Source organism: Cibotium barometz, chromosome 19, assembly GCF_041138505.1.
Source record: "Cibotium barometz isolate CiBa-2024 chromosome 19, ASM4113850v1, whole genome shotgun sequence".
NCBI lineage: Eukaryota > Viridiplantae > Streptophyta > Polypodiopsida > Cyatheales > Cibotiaceae > Cibotium > Cibotium barometz.
In genome coordinates this window covers 55,979,887-56,004,897 of record NC_141064.1, presented here as the reverse complement: position 1 = coordinate 56,004,897, position 25,011 = coordinate 55,979,887, and the positions used below count along the sequence as shown (strand labels likewise).

The 25,011-nt window shown below is 41.9% G+C and overlaps 1 protein-coding gene across 1 annotated transcript; it reads right to left on the bottom strand.

The window, feature by feature from the left end:
* Positions 1–21,839: 21,839 nt before the first annotated feature.
* LOC147628764 (uncharacterized) lies at positions 21,840–23,635 on the bottom strand. Its single transcript, XM_086814243.1, has 2 exons — positions 22,954–23,635; positions 21,840–22,145 (listed from the first exon to the last, which is right to left on the bottom strand). Exons 1-2 carry the CDS (start codon positions 23,472–23,474, stop codon positions 22,001–22,003), a joined length of 666 nt encoding a protein of 221 aa, XP_086670369.1. The 5' UTR covers positions 23,475–23,635; the 3' UTR covers positions 21,840–22,000.
* Positions 23,636–25,011: the final 1,376 nt, after the last annotated feature.

Sequence of the window (25,011 nt, the reverse complement as noted above, 5' to 3'; positions counted from 1 at the left end):
ACAAAGCAAAAATAGTTCAGAGCAACAGGCCTTCTACACGAGTTCAGGAAGAGGACAAGGTAGAGGAGGCCGTGGACGCGGTCAAGGAGGTGGCCGAACAGGTAATCAGAATTATGGCCAACCCAGCAGCAGCAACAACAACAGTCCCAGAATCAACAACAACAACAACATGCAGGTGAAAGAGGCAAATTCAGAGGCTGGGGGAGTCAAAGAGGCCGTGGAAATTGGCAAAAGCAATATAATGATGCACGTGAATGCTATTATTGTGGTAAGCCTGGACATGTGCAGGCAGAATGTTATAAGAAGCAAGCTAACATGCAAAATGGGAAAGTGCAGCAAAACAACTATGCATCCTCAAGCAGAAATAATGAGGATAATGAAAGGTTGTTTGTTATTGAGCATGTCGTGAATGCCATGTCTGAAAATGTTGATGCAACACAAAAAGATAATGTATGGTATGTGGATTCAAGCGCTTCGAACCACATGACGAGTGGGGAGTGGTTCAAGGAGATGAAAAACCTGGAAAGACAAGGTTTTGTGGAAACAGGGGATGACACTGCTCATCCAATTGCCCATGTTGGAGATGTGCCATTGTCTATGCAGGATGGCAAAGTGAAGTACCTTGCAGATGTACTTCATGTACCGAACATAACAAAGAATTTGGTTTCAATTGGCCAAATGATTGAGCAGGGTTTGCAGGTTCGGTTTAACCCTGATGGGTGTTATGTTGAAGATTTCAAAGACCAGTGCAGGCTGGTTGCAAAAGGCAACAGAGTGGGCAGAATGTTTACGTTGAATGTAGACATGCCTGAAATGAGTGCTGCGATGTTTGCAAATGGTTCAGGAATTGTTGCAGACACAGACATTTGGCATAAAAGGATTGGACATGTAAATGTGCAGAGATTGAAGTCTATGCAGACAAAAGGAATTGTGACAGGGCTACCAAAATTTAAAGTGGAAGGTATGCAGAAAATATGTGAAGCATGCCAATTTGGGAAGCAAACAAAGCATGTGTTTCCACGTAACAGATATGTGAGCAGAAATGCACTAGATGTTGTGCATTCAGATGTATGGGGTCCTACGAAGACCATATCTATGGGAGGCTGCAGGTATTATGTGACTTTCATTGATGACCACACAAGGAAAGTGTGGGTATATTTCATGAAGGAGAAGAGCGAGGTGTTCACTCACTTTCAGAATTTCAGAGTTTTGGTTGAAAAGCAAACAGGGAAATATGTAAAGTGCCTAAGGTCAGATGGAGGGGGAGAGTACTTCTCCAATGAGTTCTCTGAATTTTTGAAGAAGAATGGTATTCGGAGATAGTTTACATGCAGATACACTCCGCAGCAAAATGGAGTTACTGAACGGAAAAACAGGCACATTGCTGAGATTGCGCGAGCATTGATGGAAGAGAAGAATATGCCGCATTGCTATTGGGCTCAGACTGTTTCTACAGCAGTATACATCATGAACAGGACTCCAACTGCAGCCATACATGATGTAACTCCAGAAAAGAGGTTTACTGGGAGAAAACCAGATTTGTCTCATCTGAAAGTCTTTGGATGCATTGCATATGTGCATGTGCCAGATGAGCTGAGAACTAAGCTGGATCCAAAAGCTGAAAAATGTGTGTTTATTGGATACTCCCTTGAGCAAAAGGGATACAGGCGTCATAACCCTGCTACACGTGAGTTGAGGGTAAGCAAGGATGTTGTCTTTGATGAGATGAGCAGCTGGTATGCTGCTGAAAAAGAAGCTGTTGGGGCTGATGTGAGTGGAAGTGTGGTTGCACAAATTGCAGGTCAGCAATCACAGTCTTTGAGTGGACCAGGAGAGTCCTCATCTACTGGGTCTGTGGATAGACCATGGAGTGGCAGGCTGCGTCATAATACCAGCCCTGCAAATGTAAGTAGTACATCACGTAAAGGAAAAGAGAAAGTGGTTGAGCCCCTTGGTATGCCTGATATTTCTACAGGGCATTCTCATGTTGATGGAGAGTCTAGTGGCTGAGATATGAGCCTTGATGAGGAGCTTGGGATCCCAGCTATGAGAACACCTGGTGTAAAGAAGGCTATGGAAGCCATGAATGAAAAGCTGCAAAGATCAGGGAGAGTGAAGAACCCTGTGCAGAGATTTACATATGATGGTTATGTGGCACATCACTATGCATATATGGCAAAAGTTGTGCAGGTTGTTGAGCCCACATGCATTGATGAGGCTGTTGGAAATGTGTGTTGGGAGAAAGCCATGGATGAGGAGATGGATGCACTATATGGAAATGAAACTTGGGATTTAGTGCAATTGCCTGAAGGCAAGAAAGCCATTGGATGTAAGTGGGTGTACAAAGTTAAACATAACAGTGATGGAAGCATAAACAGGTATAAGGCTAGATTGGTAGCCAAAGGATATGCGCAGACATATGGGATTGATTATGAGAAAACTTTTAGCCCAGTTGCCAAGATGGCAACGGTGAGAGTTGTGATAGCAGTGGTTGCGTCAAAGCAATGGTCTTTACATCAGATGGATGTAAAGAATGCATTCTTGCATGGGGATTTGCAAGAAGAGGTGTATATGTTGCAGCCACCTGGATATGAGTATGTGGGTCACCCCGAGCATATTTGCACGTTGAAGAAAGCCTTGTATGGCTTAAAACAAGCACCAAGAGCATGGTCTGACAAGATTTCTGAATATCTTGTCACTATTGGCTTTCATGTAGCCAATGCAGATTTCTCGTTGTATGTGAGACATGGTGATAGAGGAGTTGTGCTTGTTGTCATCTATGTAGATGACTTGATCATTACGGGGGACCACGATGCAGAGATCTTTGATGTAAAGATCTTGCTTAGACAGAAGTTCGAGATGAAGGATCTGGGAGAGCTCAGATATTTCTGGGGCATTGAGGTGATTAGGTCACCACATGGTATTGGATTACTACAGAGACAGTATGGCTTGGACATGTTGTCCAAGTATGGTATGACAGGCTGTAAGCCTATTTCCGTGCCATTGGATCAGAATGGCAAGTTGAGTGCAAATTCAGGAGAGATCTTGGAGGATCCTACTATGTATAGGAGCATAGTAGGAAGTTTGATATACATGACGATCACCAGACCAGATTTGAGCTATGCTATTGGGTTGGTGAGTCAGTTTATGCAGGTTCCACGGAAACCGCATTTGGATGCAGTGAGACGCATACTGAGGTATGTGAAGTCTACTTTGCATTGTGGACTATTCTATGGGACAGAGATATGTGTACATGGGTACACAGATGCTGATTGGGCTGGTAGTATCTCAGATAGAAGATCTACCAGTGGCTTTATGTTTTCTTTGGGGAGTGCTGCTATGACTTGGAGCAGCAAGAAGCAGCCTACGGTTGCTCTATCCAGTACAGAGGCCGAGTACAGAGGAGCTGCTACGGCACCATGTGAAGTAGCTTGGTTGAGAAAGCTACTTACAGATTTGGGTCTATCAGTGGATAGACAAGTTGTCATTTCTTGTGACAACATTAGCAGTATACAATTGACCAGGAACCCAGTCTTTCATGCTCGTACGAAGCACATAGAGGTCCACTACCACTTCGTCAGAGAGAAGGTCTTGGCAGGAGATCTTGACCTTGTTTATGTCAGCACAGAGGATCAGATAGCTGACATTTTCACCAAAGCATTGGGTACAGAGAAGCTCCACAAATTCAGGGCTTCGCTTGGTGTACATGAGATGGAGTTGAGCTCGAGGGGGAGTGTTGAGATATCGAGCTCATCTAGTGAGGCGGTGGACACTGATGACCCACCTGCTGGGGGGATAGGCCCCACACTTACACCACTGGCACGGTTGGTGAGATCTTGGGTGATATGCAGCCAGTGGGATGCCAGCTCATTTAGTCTGGTTCACACTATAGGGAACCCGTGTATGTATTGGTTGAGTACCTTTCATATTATGTGTACTCTTATTCTTGTATATGGAGTGTTGAGTGTTGAGTAGAGAAGAAGAAGATTTTCAGCCTCTCACCTTGTGTGTTCTCTATTAGGGTTTTGTGAGTGTATGTGTGTGCTTGCAAGAGCTCAAGCTCTCTTCCCCCCTGCATCTTTTCATGTTTGGTATCCAAAGATGGAATTTCCCCAGATTCTGCAAAAGTCCAGGTAGTCATAGATTGGCTTGAACCTAAGTCAATGAAAGAAGTCAGAGGATTCTTGGGATTGACTGGTTGGTATAGAATTTTTATACCAAAATATGCTCTCATAGCTTTCCCCCTGACTAATCTTCTCAAGAAGAATATCCCATTTCAATGGTCTACGAGGTGCCAGAGTGCTTTTGATAAGCTGAAGACCGCCTTGGTAACCAATCCCATTTTGAAGTTGCCAGATTTCTCTCTACCCTTTGAGGTAGTAACTGACGCCAATGGTTTTGCCCTGGGAGGTGCACTCATGTAGGAAGGTCATGCAATGGCCTATGAATCCTGAAAACTCAGAATGCATGAGAAAAATTATGCTGTCCATGACCTGGAACTACTTTCAGTAGTATATGCCCTGAAGTTGTGGTGACATTACCTACTGGGTCAAAGATTCACTTTGATGTGACAGATCATCAGAGCTTAAAGTGGATCTTCACTCAAAAGGATCTCAACATGCGCCAAAGAAGATGAATGCAAACCCTGCAGGAATTTGATTTTGAAATCAAGTACCACCCAGGCAAAGAAAATGTGGTAGCAGATGCCCTCAGTAGAAAAGCCTCCTTGCTTGCAATCACTGTAGTGTCAAATCCTTTGATTATTGAAGCAAGAGAGAAGATCATGCAGGATAGATTCTTTGGCCCTATTGCTACCCTACTTATGTAGGAAGGCAAAACTCCACAAGAGTTGAACCGAGTTCAAGGGTATAGCCTGGATGATGGAATTATGTATTATAATCGCAAGCGATGCATTCCCAATGATGAGGAAACTATGGGACGGTATTAGGCTTGCTAAGTATACAAGGTACATTTGATCACCCTCCATGACATAGTGACTTAAGATTTCTGAAGGTGGGCTTGTTGGCTCTTGGGTTTAATAAGTGGGAGTTTCCAGGATTTCTACCTCATTCTCATCGTCAAAGAGTTCTGACAGGGTTATGGTACCCTAAGGATTCCTCTTTGGACCACTTCTTGGCCAAGTTGAGGTGCATTATGATGGACTAGAGCTGGCGCAAAATGAGTGGTTTCTTGCTGTGTTGGCGGGAAATGCCTCAGGCAAAGCTCAAGCTAGAATAGCCAGCTTGTGGTGATAGCAATTGGAGATTTCATGAGTACCCCACTTTACACAATATGTATAATAGCTTGGACGAGGTCTCAGATGAGGACAATAGAGGCTTGTACGGGGTCTCAGGCAAAGCTCAAGCTAGAGTAGCCTTGTGGTGATAGCAATTGGAGATTTCATGATTACCCCACTTTACACAATATGTACAATAGAGAGGCTTGGACGGGGTCTCAGATGAGGACACTCGGTGCCAGTATGGTTTTCTCGACAGGTCGGGCACCATATGAGTTCTCTTCTAGGATAAATATGTGGATGGCCCCCTTGATCCCGGCCTTGGTTGATTCTCCATTGCTAGGTCATTTGTTGCATTGGGGCAGTGGCCAATTACTCTACACTTTGTCTAGATGTAGACTCTTTTCCCTTTTCATTAGGCTTTGTGCTGGTGGTCTTGAAGGAGGCTTCTAATGCGCCTTCATGGAGTTGTTGGGAATGTGTTCCCTTGAAGTTGTCCCCTCAAACTTCAAAGCACTCTTGCAACATTTTTCAAAGGAGGTATGGTTTAAAGCAAACAAGGAGTTATGTAGGGGAATATCATCGAGTCCCTCCAGAAATCTCCCAATTAACCTCTCATCGAAGAACTCATCTCTGGCACTACAATCTGTGGAGATATCTGAATCTATTAATCTAATTCCTGATGGTTTCACCCTCATTTTGCTTGATGTTATTTAGTTGTTCAATGGGGCTCCATCAGGTACCTTGATGAGAATACCCCACTCTGAAAGCTTCGAAGGAAGCTTTATCTTCCATCTTCAAAGATCTGAACGATTGGCCAGCTTTGCTATCCAAAGTAAGGCCAAAGACACTTATCTTAGTCTGGTCATCTATGTGGCTAAATGCTTCACAAATCTGATTAAACATCTCCCGGTGAGTAATGGGGTCACCTGTACCATTGAATTGTATGATCAACTTAGAGATGTTTGCTGGTTTGGTTCGTTCCTATCTGGGTTGAACAAGTGCAGGGGGAGTGATGCCTCTGGCTACCCCCTCCCTATTTCCATGGCTAATCTTAGCATTTCAAGTGTCAAGCCTGTCATGGTGGCAGGTGCTAGTTGGGGAATGGGTTGTGGAGGAGTTGGTCTAGGTGGATAATAGACTATCGGAGGTCTTTTTCCTCTGGGAGAAGTGGGTTGTGGACCACGTGGTCCCGTTTGGTGTATTAAGTGTGCCCCTTGAGGAGGGTATTACTGATAGACCAGCAAGCTTGGTTGTTTGTGATGGGCCTGAGTAGACCCACCTGCTTTGGTATGATGTCTTAGGACTTTGGAAGGATGGACCTAGTTGTTTGTCCGGTACGATTTTTGGGACTCTGAATGAATCAGCCACCCTTGAGACAGGTATGGCTCTCCAGACTGGTAAACTGGTCCTCCGATCTGGGGTCTGATGGCTCACGCTCTAGCCGACTTCCTCTCTAGGATCTAAAGGCAGTTTGGCCCCACTTTCTTGGAGTTGTTGCATATCTCTCACCCTGGGATTGGGATCTTCAGACTGTGTGTTTCCTAAGATAAAATTGCGAAACCTCAATGCAAGGCTTTGCTGGGAATGTGTTGGAGAGATCGGAGCTAGTTCCTCAACAAATGGTCTGTCCATACACTATGGTTTAAGCTCTCTTACCTCGGGGTCTGGGATTCCTCGTCCACTATGGGGAGGTCTTCACTCTCACTGGTACTGTCAAAGATAAGCACTATTTGACTCCAAATGTTATTTATCGATGGGTCTAATCTTACCTGTGAAGGAGCGTCTCGAGAGCTTATTTTGAAAAGAGGGTTGTTTCACACTAATTATCCCGATTGTAAGTGCATGGAAGTATAAGGTTACTGTGTGCAAAATTCCTTTGAAAAAATATATTTTTTTAAAAAGCAGCGGCCGTGCACTTGTGTTCGACCTTGTAAGATTCCTCTCCCAACCCCTTTTTGATGTCTAGTATCTTCCCCTGTAATCAATCCCTCTTCAGAAATATAAAGACCTTGTTTCTAACTGTTTTAGCTTAGAGAGAGAAAAATATTCTAGAGAGAGAATATTCAGATTTTGAATATTTTTGGATAGAAAAATATCTCTTATAATTCAGATGAGTTCCCCTGAAACAGAAATTTAAAAAGAATTTTCCAATGTGCAATTGGAATTAATTGGAAATAGGTATAAAGAACCTTAGTCTAAGGGTCTAGATTTTTAGAAAACTTTAGACTATGGTCCAATTAAGGTTTCTATGGGCCAATAGCATCAATCCATGTGTAGGGAGGAGATAAATCCAAATTATAAAAAGAAAATACCCAAGAATGAGTAAATGCTCACATGAGGTGAAGAGTTGAAAATGTACAAGGTTTATTAGTAAAAAACTATGAGCAATATTAAAAATATGAGATATTTTGGGAATAATGATTTTAGTATGACACATATGTAAGGAAGGGGAGTCCCTTAAATGCTCACATAAGATGAAGAGTTGAAAATGTACAAGGTTAATTAGTAAAAAACTATGAGCAATATTAAAATGATTCCATTATGACACATATGTAAGGAAGGAGAGTTCTTTAAAGGAGGTGCATATTTCACATAAGATGAAGAGTTGAAAATGTACAAGGGTTATTAATAAAAAACTATGAGCAATATTAAAAATATGAGATATTTTGGGAATAATGATTTTATTATGACACATATGTAAGGAAGGGGAGTCCCTTAAATGCTCACATAAGATGAAGAGTTGAAAATGTACAAGGCTTATTAGTAAAAAACTATGAGCAATATTAAAATGATTCCATTATGACACATATGTAAGGAAAGGGAATTCTTTAAAGGAGGTGCATATTTCACATGCTTGAATGAGTTTTAAACTCATAAAAATTAAGATATTTCATCTCTCCTCTCTCCTCATTCAAGTCTAGTTCCAAAAAGTTAGCTTAATTGACCTAAAAATGGTCAAAAAGTGACCAAACTGACTTGGAAAATTCTAGAATCAGTTTGTTTGGTTAGGAGCTCAAATTTTCCTATAAATAGAAGCCTGCCCTTGTTGAAAAAAACATAGTGTCTTATGCTTTGTTACTCTACTCCACCTAAGCCAAAATATATAGTGTCTTATGCTTTGTTACTCTACTCCACCTAAGCCAAAATATATAGTGTCTTATGCTTGTTACTCTACTCCACCTAAGCCAAAATATATAGTCTCTTATGCTTTGTTACTCTACTCCACCTAAGCCAAATTAGATAGTCTCTTATGCTTTGTTACTCTACTCCACCTAAGCCAAATTAGATAGAGTCTTATGCTTTGTTACTCTACTCCACCTAAGCCAAATTAGATAGAGTCTTATGCTTTGTTACTCTACTCCACCTAAGCCAAATTAGATAGTGTCTTATGCTTTGTTACTCTACTCCACCTAAGCTAAAATATATAGTGTCTTATGCCTTGTTACTCTACTCTACCTAAGCCAAGAACTGTGAATTCTTTAATAATTCACTAGTTTTTGATACTTCTCTCTTTCTTCAATCCCCATTGGTGGCTCCATCAACATACTAAACCAATTGATTGGTTGGGGGCCTCTACCGTGAATAAAGAATCAAGCAAATTATAAGGTAAGTATATTGAATTTTGATCTTTTCTATAATTTCTCAATGATTCTCTCTTCTCAACCCCTCTCAAGCTTGAGAAGTTTAATTGGTATGGTTTTTTAAATGCTATTGAAGTTAATTGGTGAAAAGTAGTGAAGAGTTACATAATTTAATAAATGCTATTAAAGTTAATTTCCATTTATGTTTAAATTCTAATGGTTTTTATGTAATTACTCTCTCTCACTCAAGAAATAGCCATACTCATGACCCATTCTCAATCCAAATGAAGCTTTTCATAAAGCTTTTCCTTAATCCAAAATTAAGCTATGCTTGAGGCCAAATTAATGGCTTTTTTCTATGCTTTTAGTTTATGCATATTGATGATTCAATCCATTATGGATTGATGATCCAATTAGAGACCATTCTAATTATATCCTTAATGATAAGCTTTATCCCTTAGAATTTTTTTTTTTGAGATTTATCAGTCATAGTAGCGGAGCTATGGCAAAAATTTTATAGAAATTACGCATAAAATAAATTCATTCAAAGCATAAAAAGAGGACTTCCTACCATATTCTAGGAACTATCATCCTAGATTAATTAAAAGAATTTTATTATGCATGGAGATGTGGATGTTGCATGTAGATGTAGATGTATGGATGTGAGGGTGAATGTGGAGGTGGATGTATGCATGGAGATGTGGATGTGTGCATGTAGAAGTAGATGTATAGATGAGGATGTAAATAGAGATGTGGATGTATGCATGTAGATGTAGATGTATAGATGTAGATGTGGATGTGGATGTGGGTGGATGCATGTAGATGTAGATGTATAGGTGTAGGTGAGAATGGAGATGTGGATGTATACATGTAGATGTAGATGTATAGATGTAGATGTGAATAGAGATGTGGATGTATACATGTAGATGTAGATGTATAGATGTAGATGTGGATGTGGAGGTGGGTGGATGCATGAAGATGTAGATGTATAGATGTAGATGAGAATGGAGATGTGGAGGTATACGTAGATGTAGATGTATAGATGTAGATGTGAATGGAGATGTGGATGTATGCATGTAGATGTAGGTGTATAGACGTATATGTGGATGTAGAGGTGGATGTATGCATGTAGATGTAGATGTATAGATGTGGATGTGAATGTGGAGTGGATGTATGCATGTAGATGTAGATGTATGGAAGTGAATGTGAATGTGGATGTGGATGTATGCATAGGGATGTAGATGTATGCATGTAGATGTGAATGTACGCATATAGTTGTGGATGTATGGATGTGAATATACGATTGTGATGTGAGGGAATCTGAAGTGATGAGATGGAAATGATGTGATGGAATGAGTATACATATAAATGGAATATGGAATAAGTAATGTAGATTGAGGAGGGATAATGTGGAAAAATGAAAGTTAAAATAGAAATTGTATTGTAAACTGTTTGTAAATGCTGTTTGTAAATGCTGTTTGTAAATGATTGTTTTATGTCAAGAATGCTGGGGGGAGCATTTTGACCGTCTTGTGATTAAGGTCGTGATGAGAAAGTTGTAACTGCTGACGGGGAGTCAATGAAGGACGTCTCGCGTAGCAAGGTCGGCCGAGGTCTTGACCAGCCTCGGTGCGATTAAAATGGTGAGCTTCCGGTACGGTGGATGAGGGGCCAAGGAAGCGGCCTATGCGTGAAGCGCTAGGTTACCTGCGAAGGATCCTAGAGGGTGCTGACCATACGGTGCTCGGGCTCTGGGTCGCCTAGGATACCCACGCGTGCGTCGAGGAAGATATTGGAACAGAGTTGGAGTTGTTTTCTGAAATCGAGCATGGATCTGGTTGATTGACCTTGCTGGTCTTCAATGGATGAGTCCATGGCTCCTTATATGGATCTGTTGGTTGATCTTGCTGATCTTCAACGAGAGTCCATCTTGTTAAGTGATTATATTGCCAAGTATTATGGGCTAGGAACTATCGAAACGGCTCTTGAGCGTTCTAGTTGCCAATGATGCCATAGATACTCTGATGAAGGAATGATGGGAAATTAAGAATCAATTGGATAAATTGGAAGATGGTGATCAATGATACTATGGTTTTATTAAAGGATTGTTTTAAACTGGTTGAATCTGGTTGAAAAAGGCAATTTCATATTGGGTGTGTGAGTGGTGTGACTAGTTTTATTTTGCATGAACATCCGGCTAGGGGGCCTTGGAACTCTTTTCCTTGGTACCCGGGACAAAACCTAACCAAATTTTTAATTGGATCCCATCACTACAGTGGTTGGGCGGTTGGCTAACCCATGGGATTGGATGGGGTTAGGCTGGACTGATGGATCCGTAAATCGAGACTCAAACTTTTGTTTTTACGATAGAAAAAAAAAATCCCGGACAGTAACTGTTCTATGGATAGGAATCAACGGCTGTGCCTCTTGAATGGGGAAAAAAGCGTTGATCCCAATGATCCAAGTGCAAGTTTCTTCCTTGAACTGACTAAGTATCTTATAGATGTAATTGGATCATCTCGATCAGAAATGATCTTGACTACGTTAGAGTAAAAAGTTATCCTGGTGGAATCGCCCGTGCTTCCGGTTAAGAAAGTTTTTCCGGGTTCGGTTTTGGAACAACCGACGGATTAGTCTCTTATTCGGATATCTGTGGGCGAGGCCCCGAGTGTGGGACCCCTGTCCCGCGCGAGAAGCGCTACTTCCGCTGCCAGTACCCCGAATCCGTTGCTCGGTGGGAACAGGGATCTTACAGACCTGACATACGCTTTTTAGAATGGGAAGAGAACGTGCGTTCGCTTCTCAAGGGAGAGGGAACGGACGTTTGCTCAAACTTGGCACGAGCGTGCGCTTTGGGTATGGAAGGTGGAATGGACGTTCGCTTCAAGATTTGAAGCGAACAAGCGTTTGAAGTTGAGTGCTAAATGGAACAGGCATGGAAAATTATGGAACGGGTGTTCGCTTCAGATGACAAGAGGGAACGGTTTTCAAGGGAGAAGGAACGGACATGGCAAGTTTAGGAATGGACGTGCGCTTGGGAACTTATGGGCACGTCACAATGAGGCTGAGAATTTTCAGAATTGATTGGAGCTTAATGGTTGTAGGTCTAATAGCTACCCTGGATATTCTCTATCAGTACAATATCCCTCTAGATTGAATGCACCGTATGCCCAATTAAATGCATTTAATCTATTTTTAATGCCTCTTCCAAATTTAGGCAATACATCTTACCAAATATGGTCTAAAAAAAATGGAATGGACGTGGCAAACTTGCCCACGGCCGTGGCCTAATGAGCGAACGAATGTACGCTTCTCAGAGCTACCTGGCAGAATGTAGTTTCGCCTGGGATTTTCTTCCTTCTCCTACTGATTCAAGTATCTTCCAAGGATTTTCTTCCTTCTCCTGCTGATTTAGGTATCTTCCCAAGAATTGTTTGTATTTTGGTTGTAACAAGGAGCTAGAGCTAGTCTCTCTCTACTTATCGCTCGATGCCTGATGCATGATTTAAGCTAATGAACTGAAATTAGTTAGTTGATTAAGCTACAATGTAAACATGAAGAAAAAACACAAAAATTTGAAATTTGTTTGAATGTTAAGGGCAAGATAAGGGCACTCACTTGCTTCTCCCCTCTCGGTGAAGACTCGAATGCTCCAATGCTCAATCAACAATCCAAGCTCTGGGTAATCATCATAAAAACACAAAACAAAACAAGGTTAATCAACCTATCGGTGGATTTGCACTCCAACCAAACTAAATCAAAGACTCTAGCTAATGAATCAAGTGAAGGACCCTAAGCTAAATGCCTTCCCCGATAGTGCCGCCAAAAATGTTAATGGATAACAAACTACCTTACACACAAGAGAAAGAAGAAGAGAAAGGTGCATGCAAGGTTCAAATGGCACTTGGCCAACCCTATGAGGGTTAACTCTTCGATGTGAAGCCGCTAGGGGCTCACTCCACACTCATCTTGTGTCATGCAAAGAGAGATCCAATGCTAAGTAGAGAGAAAGATGGAAGGATCTATGGAGAGCTCAACCTCTACCTCATGCCATATGTATGCAAATAATACATGGTAGATAGCAACAAGGAGAAGGTAGAGAAGGAGAGAAAGGAGAGCATTACCATTCCTACTCACATACACCAACAATCAAAGCAAGCAAGAAACAACACAAGCAAGCAAGCAACCATAAGCTCAAATGATATGGAGAGAGAGAGAGAAGGAAAAACTTAATTGAGACAAATGGGATTGTCCGTTTTCATATTTCATAAAATGTCTTATATACATGAGCTCCTTTTTACAATGTCTAGCCGCCCAATCACAAGTGTGGGCCCAAAACTAGTCTTTGTATTTTTACTAGCTCTATGTACATCAAATCCTCATGACCGGTGTTACACATGTCATAAGCTTGGTAATCCCATGTCTCATTTAAAATTAGCGCATTGCATGGTTACAAAAAGATGAGTTACAAAAGGGCGTAGTAATCGCGCGGTCATGTTAACCGGAGTGGTTAACAGTAAAAGGGATAATTGTCTCAGCCCCATCAAAATGCCTAGTCCCTAATCCCTTAACTTATACAGGAGGTAAACTTGGACAGAAGGGGGGGGGGAGAGAGAGAGATAGAGAGAGAGAGACCCAATTACATACATGTAACATCCATAAATGGCGATAGATAGGGAAGGAAAGATTCAAAGAGGGAGGGGAGGGGAGAGAGAGAGAGAGAGAGAGAGAGAGAGCAAGGGGGGGTATCAAACCTTACGTTGAACTATTTTTTGCCTCTCTTTTGAAGGCCCTTCTTCATCGGGTGTAGGGATTCTTTTGCTAATTTCTCCCTCCTTTGAGTTGTTGCAACATTCTCCACCTGCATCCTTTGGGAGCCTCTTTTGCTAATTTCTCCCTCCTTTGAGTTGTTGCAACATTCTCCACCTGCATCCCAATGATAACAGGCATAGTACTTTCTGTGGGGGTTGTGCCCTCCATCATTGTAGCCCCCGTTCCTTTTCTCTTTTTTCCACCATTATCCTTCTTCTCCTTTTTAGACTTCTCCTCCTGTAGCACAAGCAGAACCCAACATCAAATCCAATATGTACAAGTAAACCTTGGCAAGGTTATACAAAAAGGTAAACTCGGGCATATATAGGTAAAGCCTTGCATCGAATACTTACCATGGGGTGTGTGCCCTCCATCTTATCGCCCCTGTTACTTTTCTCTTTTCACGAGATCACACGTCTCCTTTTTAGACTTCTCCACCTACAGCACAAGAAGAGGCAAATTCAGAGGCAGAGGGAGTCAAAGAGGTCGTGGAAATTGGCAAAGGCAATATAATGATGCACGTGAATGCTTTTATTGTGGTAAGCCTGGACATGTGCAGGCAGAATGTTATAAGAAGCAGGCTGACATGCAAAATGGGAAAGTGCAGCAGAACAACTATGCATCCTCAAGCAGAAACAATGAGGATAATGAAAGGTTGTTTGTTATGTAGCATGTCGTGAATGCCATGTCTGAAAATGTTGAAGCAGCACAAAAAGATGATGTATGGTATGTGGATTCAGGTGCTTCGAACCACATGACAAGTCCTGGGGAGTGGTTCAAGGAGATGAAAAACCTTGAAAGACCAGGTTTTGTGGAAACAGGGGGTGACACTGCTCATCCAATTGCCCATGTTGGAGATGTTCCATTGTCTATGTAGGATGGCAAAGTGAAGTACCTTGCAGATGTACTTCACGTTTCGAACATAACAAAGAATCTGGTTTCAGTTGGCCAGATGATTGAGCAGGGTTTGCAGGCTCGGTTTAACCCTGATGGTTGTTATGTTGAAGACTTTAAAGACAAGTGCAGGTTGGTTGCAAAAGGCAACAGAGTGGGCAGAATGTTTATGTTAAATGTAGACATGCCTGAAATGAGTGCTGCGATGTTTGCAAATGGTTCAAGAATTGTTGCAGACACAGACATTTGGCATAAAAGAATTGGACATGTGAATGTGCAGAGAATGAAGTCTATGCAGACTAAAGGAATTGTGACAGGGCTGCCAAAGTTTAAAGTGGAAGGTATGCAGAGAATATGTGAACCATGCCAATTTGGAAAGCAAACAAAGCATGTATTTCCATGCAACAGATATGTGAGTAGAAATGCAGTAGATGTTGTGCATTCAAATGTATGGGGTCCTACGAAGACCATGTCTATGGGAGACTGCAGGTATTATGTGACTTTCATTGATGACCACACAAGGAAAGTGAGGGTATATTTCATGAAGGAGAAGAGTGAGGTGTTCACTCACTTTCAGAATTTCAGAGTTTTGGTTGAAAAGCAAACAGGGAAATATGTAAAGTGCCTAAGGTCAGATGGAGGAGGAGAGTACTTCTCCAATGAGCTCTCTGAATTTTTAAAAAAGAATGGTATTCGGAGATAGTTTACATGTAGATACACTCCGCAGCAAAATGGAGTTGCTAAGCGGAAAAACAGGCACATTGCTGAGATTGCGCGAGCATTGATGAAAGAGAAAAATATGCCGCATAGCTATTGGGCTGAGGCTGTTTTTAGAGCAGTATACATCATGAACCTGAGAGTCCTCATCTAGTGGGTCTATTGATAGACCATGGAGTTGATTCACATGTTCTCATGTTACCGTTCACAAAATAACAGGTCATTTGCCATTTGGGAACCCCTTAAAAGCTTGGCTACACATGGGAAAAAGCTATTCACATATTCTCATGTTACCATCTTCACATAATAGCAGGTCAGTGGCCACCTAAGAAGATTTTTTATGCCCGACAAATATAATTTTTTTAGGCCCTTGTGAAAGCTTTGTGAATATAACATGTGATCACAAGATTTTTTGTGTTATTAACATATGTTATTAACATGTTCACATGTTTTCGTTTACGTCAGTGAAATCCCTGGCTGCAAATGTGATTAGTACATCACGTAAAGGAAAAGAGAAAGTGGTTGAGCCCCTTGGTATGCCTGACATTTCTGCAGGGCATTCTCATGTTAATGGAGAGTCTAGTGGCTCAGATATGAGCCTTGATGAGGAGCTTGGGATCCCAGCTATGAGAACACCTAGTGTAAAGAAGGCTATGATAGCCATGAATGAAAAGCTGCAAAGATCTGGGAGAGTGAAAAATCCTATGCAGAGATTTACCTATGATGGTTATGTGGCACATCACTATGCATATATGGCAAAGGTTGTGTAGGTTGTAGAGCCCACATGCATTGATGAGGCCGTTGGAAATGTGTGTTGGGAGAAAGCTATGGATGAGGAGATGGATGCACTGTATGGAAATGAGACTTGGGATTTAGTGCAATTGCCTGAAGGCAAGAAAGCCATTGGATGCAAGTGGGTGTACAAAGTAAAACATAACAGTGATGGAAGCATAAACAGGTATAAGGCTAGGTTGGTAGCCAAAGGATATGCGCAGACATATGGCATTGATTATGAGGAGGAAACTTTCAGCCCAGTTGCCAAGATGGCAACAATGAGAGTTGTGATAGTAGTGGCTGCGTCAAAGCAATGGTCTTTACATCAGATGGATGTAAAGAATGCATTCTTGCATGGGGATTTGCAAGAAGAGGTGTATATGTTGCAACCACCTAGTTATGAGGATGTGGGTCACCCCGAGCATGTTTGCACGTTGAAGAAAACCTTGTATGGCTTAAAACAAGCACCAAGAGCATGGTCTGACAAGATTTCTATATATCCTGTCACTATTGGCTTTCATGTAGCCAATGTAGATTTCTCATTGTATGTGAGACATGGTGATAGAGGGGTTGTGCTTGTTGTCATCTATGTAGATGACTTGATCATTATGGGGGACCATGATGCAGAGATCTTTGATGTAAAGATCTTGCTTAGATAGAAGTTTGAGATGAAGGATCTGGGGGAGCTCAGATATTTCTTGGGCATTAAGGTGATTAGGTCACCACATGGTATTGGATTAATGCAGAGACAGTATGGCTTGGACATGTTGTCCAAGTATGGTATGACAGGTTGTAAGCCTATTTTCGTGCCATTGGATCAGAATGGCAAGTTGAGTGCAGATTAAGGAGAGATTTTGGAGGACCCTACTATGTATAGGTGCATAGTAGGAAGCTTGATCTATATGATGATCACCAGACCAGATTTGAGCTATGCTGTTGGGTTGGTGAGTCAGTTTATGCAGGTTCCACGGAAACCGCATTTGGATGCATTGAGACGCATACTGAGGTATGTGAGGTCTACTTTGCATTGTGGACTATTCTATGAGACTGGGACAGAGATATGTGTACATGGGTACACAGATGCTGATTGGGCTGGTAGTATCTCAGATAGAAGATCTACTAGTGGATTCATGTTTTCTTTGGGGAGTGCTGCTGTGACTTGGAGCAGCAAGAAGCAACCTACGGTTGCTCTATCCAGTATACAGAGGCCGAGTACAGAGGAGCTGCTATGGCAGCATGTGAGGTAGCTTGGTTGAGAAAGCTACTTGCAGATTTGGGTCTTTCAGTGGGATAGACAAGTTGTCATTTTTTGTGACAACATTAGCAGTATACAGTTGGCCACCAAGAACCCAGTTTTTCATGCTCACACAAAGCATATAGAGGTCCACTACCATTTTGTCAGAGAGAAGGTCCTAGCAGGAGACCTTGACCTTGTTTATGTCAGCACAGAGGATCAGGTAGCTAACATCTTCACCAAACCATTGGGTACAGAGAAGCTCCATAGATTCAGGGCTTCGCTTGGTGTACATGAGATGGAGTTGAGCTCGAGGGGGAGTGTTGAGATATCGAGCTCGTCTAGTGAGGCGGTGGACACTGATGACCCGCCTGGGGGATAGGCCCCACAGTTACACCACTGGCATGGTTGGTGAGATCATGGGTGATATGCGGCGAGTGGGATAACAGGCTGTGTGACAGCCATTCTAGAGACTGGCATAATTATAGCACCAGCTCATTTAGTTGGGTTCACACTATAGAGAACCCGTGTATGTATTGGTTGAGTATCTTTCATATTATGTGTAATCGTATCTTGTATATGGTGTGTTGAATGTTGAGTGAAGAAGAAGAAGATTTCCAACCTCTCACCTTGTGTGTTCTCTACTAGGGTTTTGTGAGTGTGTGTATGCTTGCAAGAGCTCAAGCTCTCTTCCCCCCTGCATCTTTTCAAATTTTACACTTTGTGAAGCACTAATTCTGACCTCATCGAGTCTTGTTTCTTGCCATCGGTGCAGGTAACATGTAAGCCGCTAAATGTACACTTTAGTCTAGTTTTTTGGTGTAATCAAGGCTCAAGGAGTAGCTAATCGTAGTAGCAATTGCTTTTCAATGTGTTATCAAGAGTGAGGATAAATTGGAAGGATCCAATTATTCACTCTCATCATTTCTTGTAGGTCACGATGTATGGGATTATGTCACACGTGATGAAAAGTGACCTCCTACCATAGCTCTTGCCACTCAACAAGGGGGGAAGGCTCAAGCCACAACATGAGTTGTAGCTCTTGCCAGAGTGCCACCAAGTCAAGAACTAAAAATATGGGACCAAAGAGATGCTTTGGCATCCAGTTTGATTTGTCTAACCATCAAGAGATCCATTGTAGCTCACATCAAAACGTGTATAAGCAGTAAGCAAGTTTAGGATACACTGTGCACAAGAATATCTTATTAGAAACAACAATTAGATAGATTGCATATGCATGCAGTGGGACTTTAATTAAACATGTAACCAAATTGCAAGATTTACACACTCAATTGCTCAACAAACATGAAATCATCTCAGATGAGAAAATGAATAGAAAGATTCTAGCCATATTGCTACCTGCATACTCTACATTTATGACCTCTCTCTCTCTCTCTCTCATCCTTAATCCAATTAAATTCTAAGAGATTGTTTCTATTCTTCTTGAAGTAGAATAGTAGAGAAAGAACACCTTGCTCATCACAAGCAATGATGATGCTTTGGATATCACTAACAAGGTCAAAACTTCAAAACACACTAGTAAGAATGCAAACAAGAGTACACATGCTAATGTTTAACAAGATAATGAGCCTACAAAAAAAGATAAATTCCACTACAAGCAGGGGAATTTTATAAGTGAATGGAGGAAGAGGCTTGCAAAAGAGGAGGAGGATTACACAAAGAAGGAAGAGAGCAACCATGTCTCCTATTCTAAAGACTACATCTAGTGATGTCCATGCTTCTCTTGTTAAAAATGATGCTTGTTCATTTCTTATGTGCTCATATGATGGTAAATATGCATGCTATGGTGCTACAAACATGCCCCATGGTACTATAGTGACGTATTACGCCATATCACATCTCATTGAGATTTGTTTGTTTCTCTTCCTAATGCTCCAAGTGGAAAACAAGTTACATGCACCGATAATGCTTCATACTATGAAATGCATAGACTAGGTGATGCTCTTATGCATTAATGGCTCTCCTCTCCAAATTGGTGATGTAGTATACATTCCAATTATCATAAAGAATCTCTTGTTGGTTTTAATGTTTACATTTAAGGTTGTGATGTTTCCTTCCAGGATGATCAATGCATAGTGCAATGCAAAGAACATGAATATACAGCTACTAAAGGTTGGTTTGTACATTAGATAGATGTAAAAAATGTGTTCTTGCATGGTGACTTGCAAAAAGAAGTGCATATGCATCAGTCACCTGGTTTTGAGGATACAAGTCACTTAGAGTATGTACGCAAGCTTCGTAAGGCCTTGTATGGGCTGAAGTAAGCACCAGGAGCATGGCATGACAAGATTGCTTCACTATTGGTTTTTATATGGCAGATGCAGATCACTCTTTGTATGTGCGCAAGAGTGATAAGGGTATTGTGATCATCACCATATATGTAGATGATCTTATTGTTGGGTGTGACTTGGATGAAATTGAGCATGTGAAAAGTCTTCTCAAAAGGAAGTTTGAGATGAAGGATTTAGGAGATTTGCACTACTTTTTGGGAATTGAGGTCATTCGCACACCTGATGGTATTAGGTTGTTATACAGAGATAGTATGTATTAGACATGCTGTCCAAGTATGGAATGGCTCATTCTAAGTCAATATCGGTGCCATTAGATCAAAATGGCAAGCTTAGTGTGGATGTAGGTTATGTGTTCCAGGATCCCACTATGCACAGGAAGATTGTGGGGAGTTTGATCTATGTTATGAACAGCAGGTCAGATTTGACTTACACTGTTGGCTTAGAGAGCCAGTTTGTGTAGGTTCTACATAAACCACATCTTGACAGTGCATGACTCACACTTTGGTATTTGAGGGCCACTATTGATTATGCATTGTTTTATGCAGCAGGTGTATCATTGGAGCTATATGGGTACACATGTGCAGATTGGGCAGGTAGCATCTCTGATAGAAGATCTACCAGTGGATTTATGTTTTCATTGGGGAGTGTTGCTGTGACATGGAGCAGTAAGAAGCAGTTCACAGTTTCCTTATCGAGTTCAGAGGCAGATTATAGAGGAGCTACAGTGGCAACGTGTGAGGTAGCTTGGTTACGCAAGCTACTTGGCTGATTTGGGGTTGCATGTGGAGAGAAAGGTTGTCATATATTGTGATAATCTTAGTAGTACACAGTTGGCCAGAAACCCAGTTTTCCATGCGTGGATGAAACACATTGAGGTACATTACCACTTCATCAGGGAGAGAGTCTTGGCATGCGACATCGGCTCGGCCTATGTCAGCACACATGATCAGGTCGCTGACATCTTCATAAAGGCCTTGAGATAAAGTAAAGTGAAAAGAGGCTCAATGAAGTCAAAGTAAAACAACATCATGAAGAAAAACACTTGCAATCTTATGGGTGGGCCATTAAAGCCAAAAGTAATTGGTACCAAATCGGTTTGGATTGGTGGATAAAAAGTTGATGGCTCACTTAACAATATAAGGCTAGGTGGGTTGCATAGGGTTTCTCATAAGTTGTAGGCCGTAATTATGCTAAAGTCCTTGCTTTACAACAAGCATGACAAATTTCCTCATGGTACTTGCCTTGGATGCTCACAACAATCCACCAATTTCTCATATGAATGCCAAATCAACGTTTCTAAATGGACATGTCAAGGAAGAGGTGTATGTAGCACAACTGCCAAGATTTGATATGCCCTGATCAAAAAACAAGTTATGCACACTTAAGAAGGCATTGTATTGACAAGCCCCAAGGGCATGGTATCATAGGATAAACAAATATCATAGGTATGGTATCATAGGATAAACAAATATTTTAAAGAGATTGCTAGCTTGTATGTTCTAAAGAGGCATGGAGAACATGTTTTAGTTGCCTTGTATGTAGATGGCTTAGACATCACACAGGTGAATGAAGACATAATCCAACAAATAAGGGAGATGCCATCAAACAACAAACTTGGGTTAGACTTATGCATTTATGTTTGGGATTATAGTTTGGTAGGATCTACCTAAGATCTTCATTTCATATAGCAAGAGTATGCCTGGTTAAATCTTAAAGCATTTGAGATGACTAGCTTTAAGCCCATATTCATGATTTTGGAGGTGAACATGAAGCTTTTTGTTGAGGATGCTTCACCACTTATAGACAACAAGAAGTACAAGAAGCGTGTGGTGGGGAGTTTAATGCTTCTCATAAACATTAGACTTTATATGAGCTTTACAGTTGGTGTGATGAATAGATTCTCTAATAGGCCACGTGAGAGTGGTCAATGGAAGCAAGGGATACGGGTACTTACGTACATCAAGGGTACTCTCACATGCACCATCACATGCACCATCACATGCAACAAGCGTGATACATTGATGGGTTGGTGCTGTTCAAATTGGGCTGGAGATAACAATGATTCAAGGGAATCGATAGTTGGGTTTTGTATCTCACTTGGTTTAGATTCTTTTTCTTGGACCAACAAGAAGCAACTACAATGGCATTTTGTTAAAGTGATTCAAAATACTTCATTGCTTATGTCTAATGTTGTTCATTTATATTAAAGGTTGAAACATTGCCATTGCTTAAATTTCAATTTTGAATACAAGAGTCATGGTGCCAATGGCATGATATAATTAATAATGCGCAAAGTATCTAATTAGGTTACATGACTACTACAGATAGTGAATAGACATAGAAAAAGTTGGTAAATAAACAATGTGAAGTAGTGGCTTGGGAAGATGCCTTTACACAAGAGAATGGAGAATATCACAACTTTGGACTCTTGGGTGAATTAGTCAGCCTTGATGTAGAAGACATATATAATGGAGTACGGGGTGACATGCACATCCCCAAATTTAGCACCAGTTGTGGTGGAAGGAGGTAGGCCACCTTTGGATGCAAGTCGTTGTAAGTATGTGACGGCGCCAAGCAAGTCCCTGCACATGATCATCATAATTTTGAGATAAGTACCAAGGTCACTATGCACCTTTATTGGTTTTGAAAGATTGAAGAACGATGTTACTTCTAAGTGAGGTTTGGAAGCCCCTTTGCTATTAGACTAGCAAACCCACTCATGCAACCCTACTTTTGGGGCTTGCCCATGGACATCCATAGCATTTTATTTTCATGTTTTCCCTTCCTTCCTTCCAAAGTCATCATTAGCTTTAAATTTCGAGAATTTTTTAATAACTTTTTGAACTAGGCTTTATGCTTGGAGCGGAGACAAGATGAAAGGTAACAATGAGCTAGGCTTCAAGTAATCTAATCTCGAGCAGCTCAGATTACTTCTAGGTTGAGATTCGTTCGTGCCACCGGCGATGTTGGGTTCACATTATAGATGACCTTGATTTGCTTATATTTCACAAATCGCATATGAGCGTAAGGTAGAGCGTTGTGCTTGGAAGCTTGGGATGCCCCATTTGAATCCGGAGGGTTGTGCCTGCAAATCGAGGTTTTTTAGAAAATCAAGATCAAGATTCGAGGTTATCCCCGACTCTTGATCGTAGATATAATAGGGTGGGGTGATGTGGACCGTAGATCCCATTATGCTCACCCCGTAGCTGAGGGACATTGACAACTTGGGTCACAATGAGGACAGAATCTATAGATTCACACCAACTGCGTGAAGCTGATATCAAGTCTAGACCATGTGGGCTTATATAGAGCTTCCACAGTGGTGGTTTTTCCCATTTTGATATGTTAGGATTTAAATTGTAGTCTTGATTAAAAGTGACGAGAGCTTACTTGTTGCCGCTATGGGAGGTGGCCTCGAAGAGGTTCCAGGTGATGCTGTCGGGGTCGACGGTGACGGCCTGCAGAGAGCGGGCAGTGACGAGGCTGGAGGTGGGCAGGTACGTCTCCCACGAGGGCTGCCCTCCGGCTGCGTCCGGGTGCGCCAAAAAGAAGTGCTGCCCTGCAACAACCTTCTTCACCGACTTCTTTGCCGCGACGTGGCCGCCGCCCAGCTTGCGCCCGCCCACCACCTGCGATCCACTTCTGCTTCTGTTGCCTTCAAGCGGGTAGAGGTCCGCCGTAGCGTTGAAGAGCAACCAGTCGGAGCCGTTGAAGGAGTAGTGCTGCAGCCCGTCTGCGTAGTACGCCACTTGTAGCTTCTGTCCGGACGGCACCTCTATGTCCGCCGGGATGTCCAAGCTGCTCAGAAGCTCGTTGCAATTACTTGCATTCCAATCATTACTATACGCCAAAGCTTGCAGTGCCAATTGCGAGCTCAAGATCACGACAAGGAACAGGAGTAAAGACTTCATGAATGAATGATTAGCAGGAACAATCAGAAGAGGTGGCCGGGATGTAGCAGCTTGTGAGAGGAGTGTGTGTGCGCGCGCGCTTGAGAGAGAGAGAGAGAGAGAGAGAGAGAGAGAGAGAGAAGTGCTTCCAAACACCACAGGTACTCAACAGAGAACGCAAGCTCTATGTAAGAAGAGGTGTGCCTTTGCGTCCAATAAAGGAACGTAATATAGGCTGCTGAAAGCGAACCAGTCAAAAGCGCGTTTAACGAACAGGCTTCATTGGGCAAGTAGAGCCTGTATGACATTACGCTTAGGCGCGGCCGCCCCCCAATGTGGGCCCTCATGAAAGGGGCGAGGTCATAAGCTTGAATGTGTGGGGGCGGAACGCATAAATCAAGAAGCGGGCAGCCGTTCGATCTAAGGCCCATTACACCGCCATACCCACTTCCTCATATCCTGCTGACGCCCTTCTTGTTTTATGTATTTGGATATGTGTGTGTGTGCGGGTATGGTTCTTTGACTCCAGCCCCAGTTATGGCTTTGATATAGTCTCATGTGATTATTGTGTATATCCTCTCCCATTTATGGAATATGCATGTGTTGTCTTGTATTGATTTCCCGTGGATTTCTCCATTTTCTTGCCTCTGGAGTTTGGAGAAATTTGTGTACAATGAGCAAGAGTAAGCGATTACAGTTATCGTTTTGTCATATTCATTTGTGAGGCCGCCAAAGCGGGCTTGCAAGTTGCAACATTGCACGGACGTCACTCTCAGCATCGTGTTATGAGCCCACCCAGCCCCCTTTGAATTTTCTTCCCCGCCGCGCAGCCTTAGCAAGGCTACTAAGTTTCAACTCTGCAACAATTGGGTAGTTTATCTCATGGAAAAACCATCATTCAAGTGTTTCACACTCCTAAACAAGAGAGAAAAACTTGTGAAGAGCAAGTTTATTTATTTTTTCTTTTGTTTATGATGGACCCTCCTCAGGCCCATAATTTGAAGGATGCACTAGGCGGCAAGACCCATTGTAATCTTCAAGTAAGGTCCTCGTAAAATTTTGAACGTAAAAAAAAGGCCATGAAAAGTAATTTTTATAAGTAATGGGTTTCACATGAAGGCCAAGGTACCTCTAGGAGGGCGTCAAATTTGAAGTCCAAGGCAGGGTGATTTTGTTTTGGTCTTGTTTAATGCAGATATTATTGGGTCAAGTTCCGTGTAGTCACAAAAGTGTAGTTGGAGTGGTGTTTCAACTTTGTGTGGTGATTGACATGATCTTCTAATGTATTGCTTATGTCTTGTGCTCACTTTGCATTGTTTTCTAATATAAAAGTTTGTCGAGTTACTTCCAATTTTTGGGGGTTAGTCGCTCTAATTTTCAACCAGCTCGGGAAAAGGTTACTCGTTGTTGCTATTTGGTAAAACTCCCACATGTGAATGGTGGCTATGCTAAGAGACTCTCCAGTGAGGCATATTTGATCTATGCACCAAGACCCTTGTACCTCATTTGAGCGCTACCTTTGAAACATACTCGCATCATTTGACTAATGCGGAGCTAC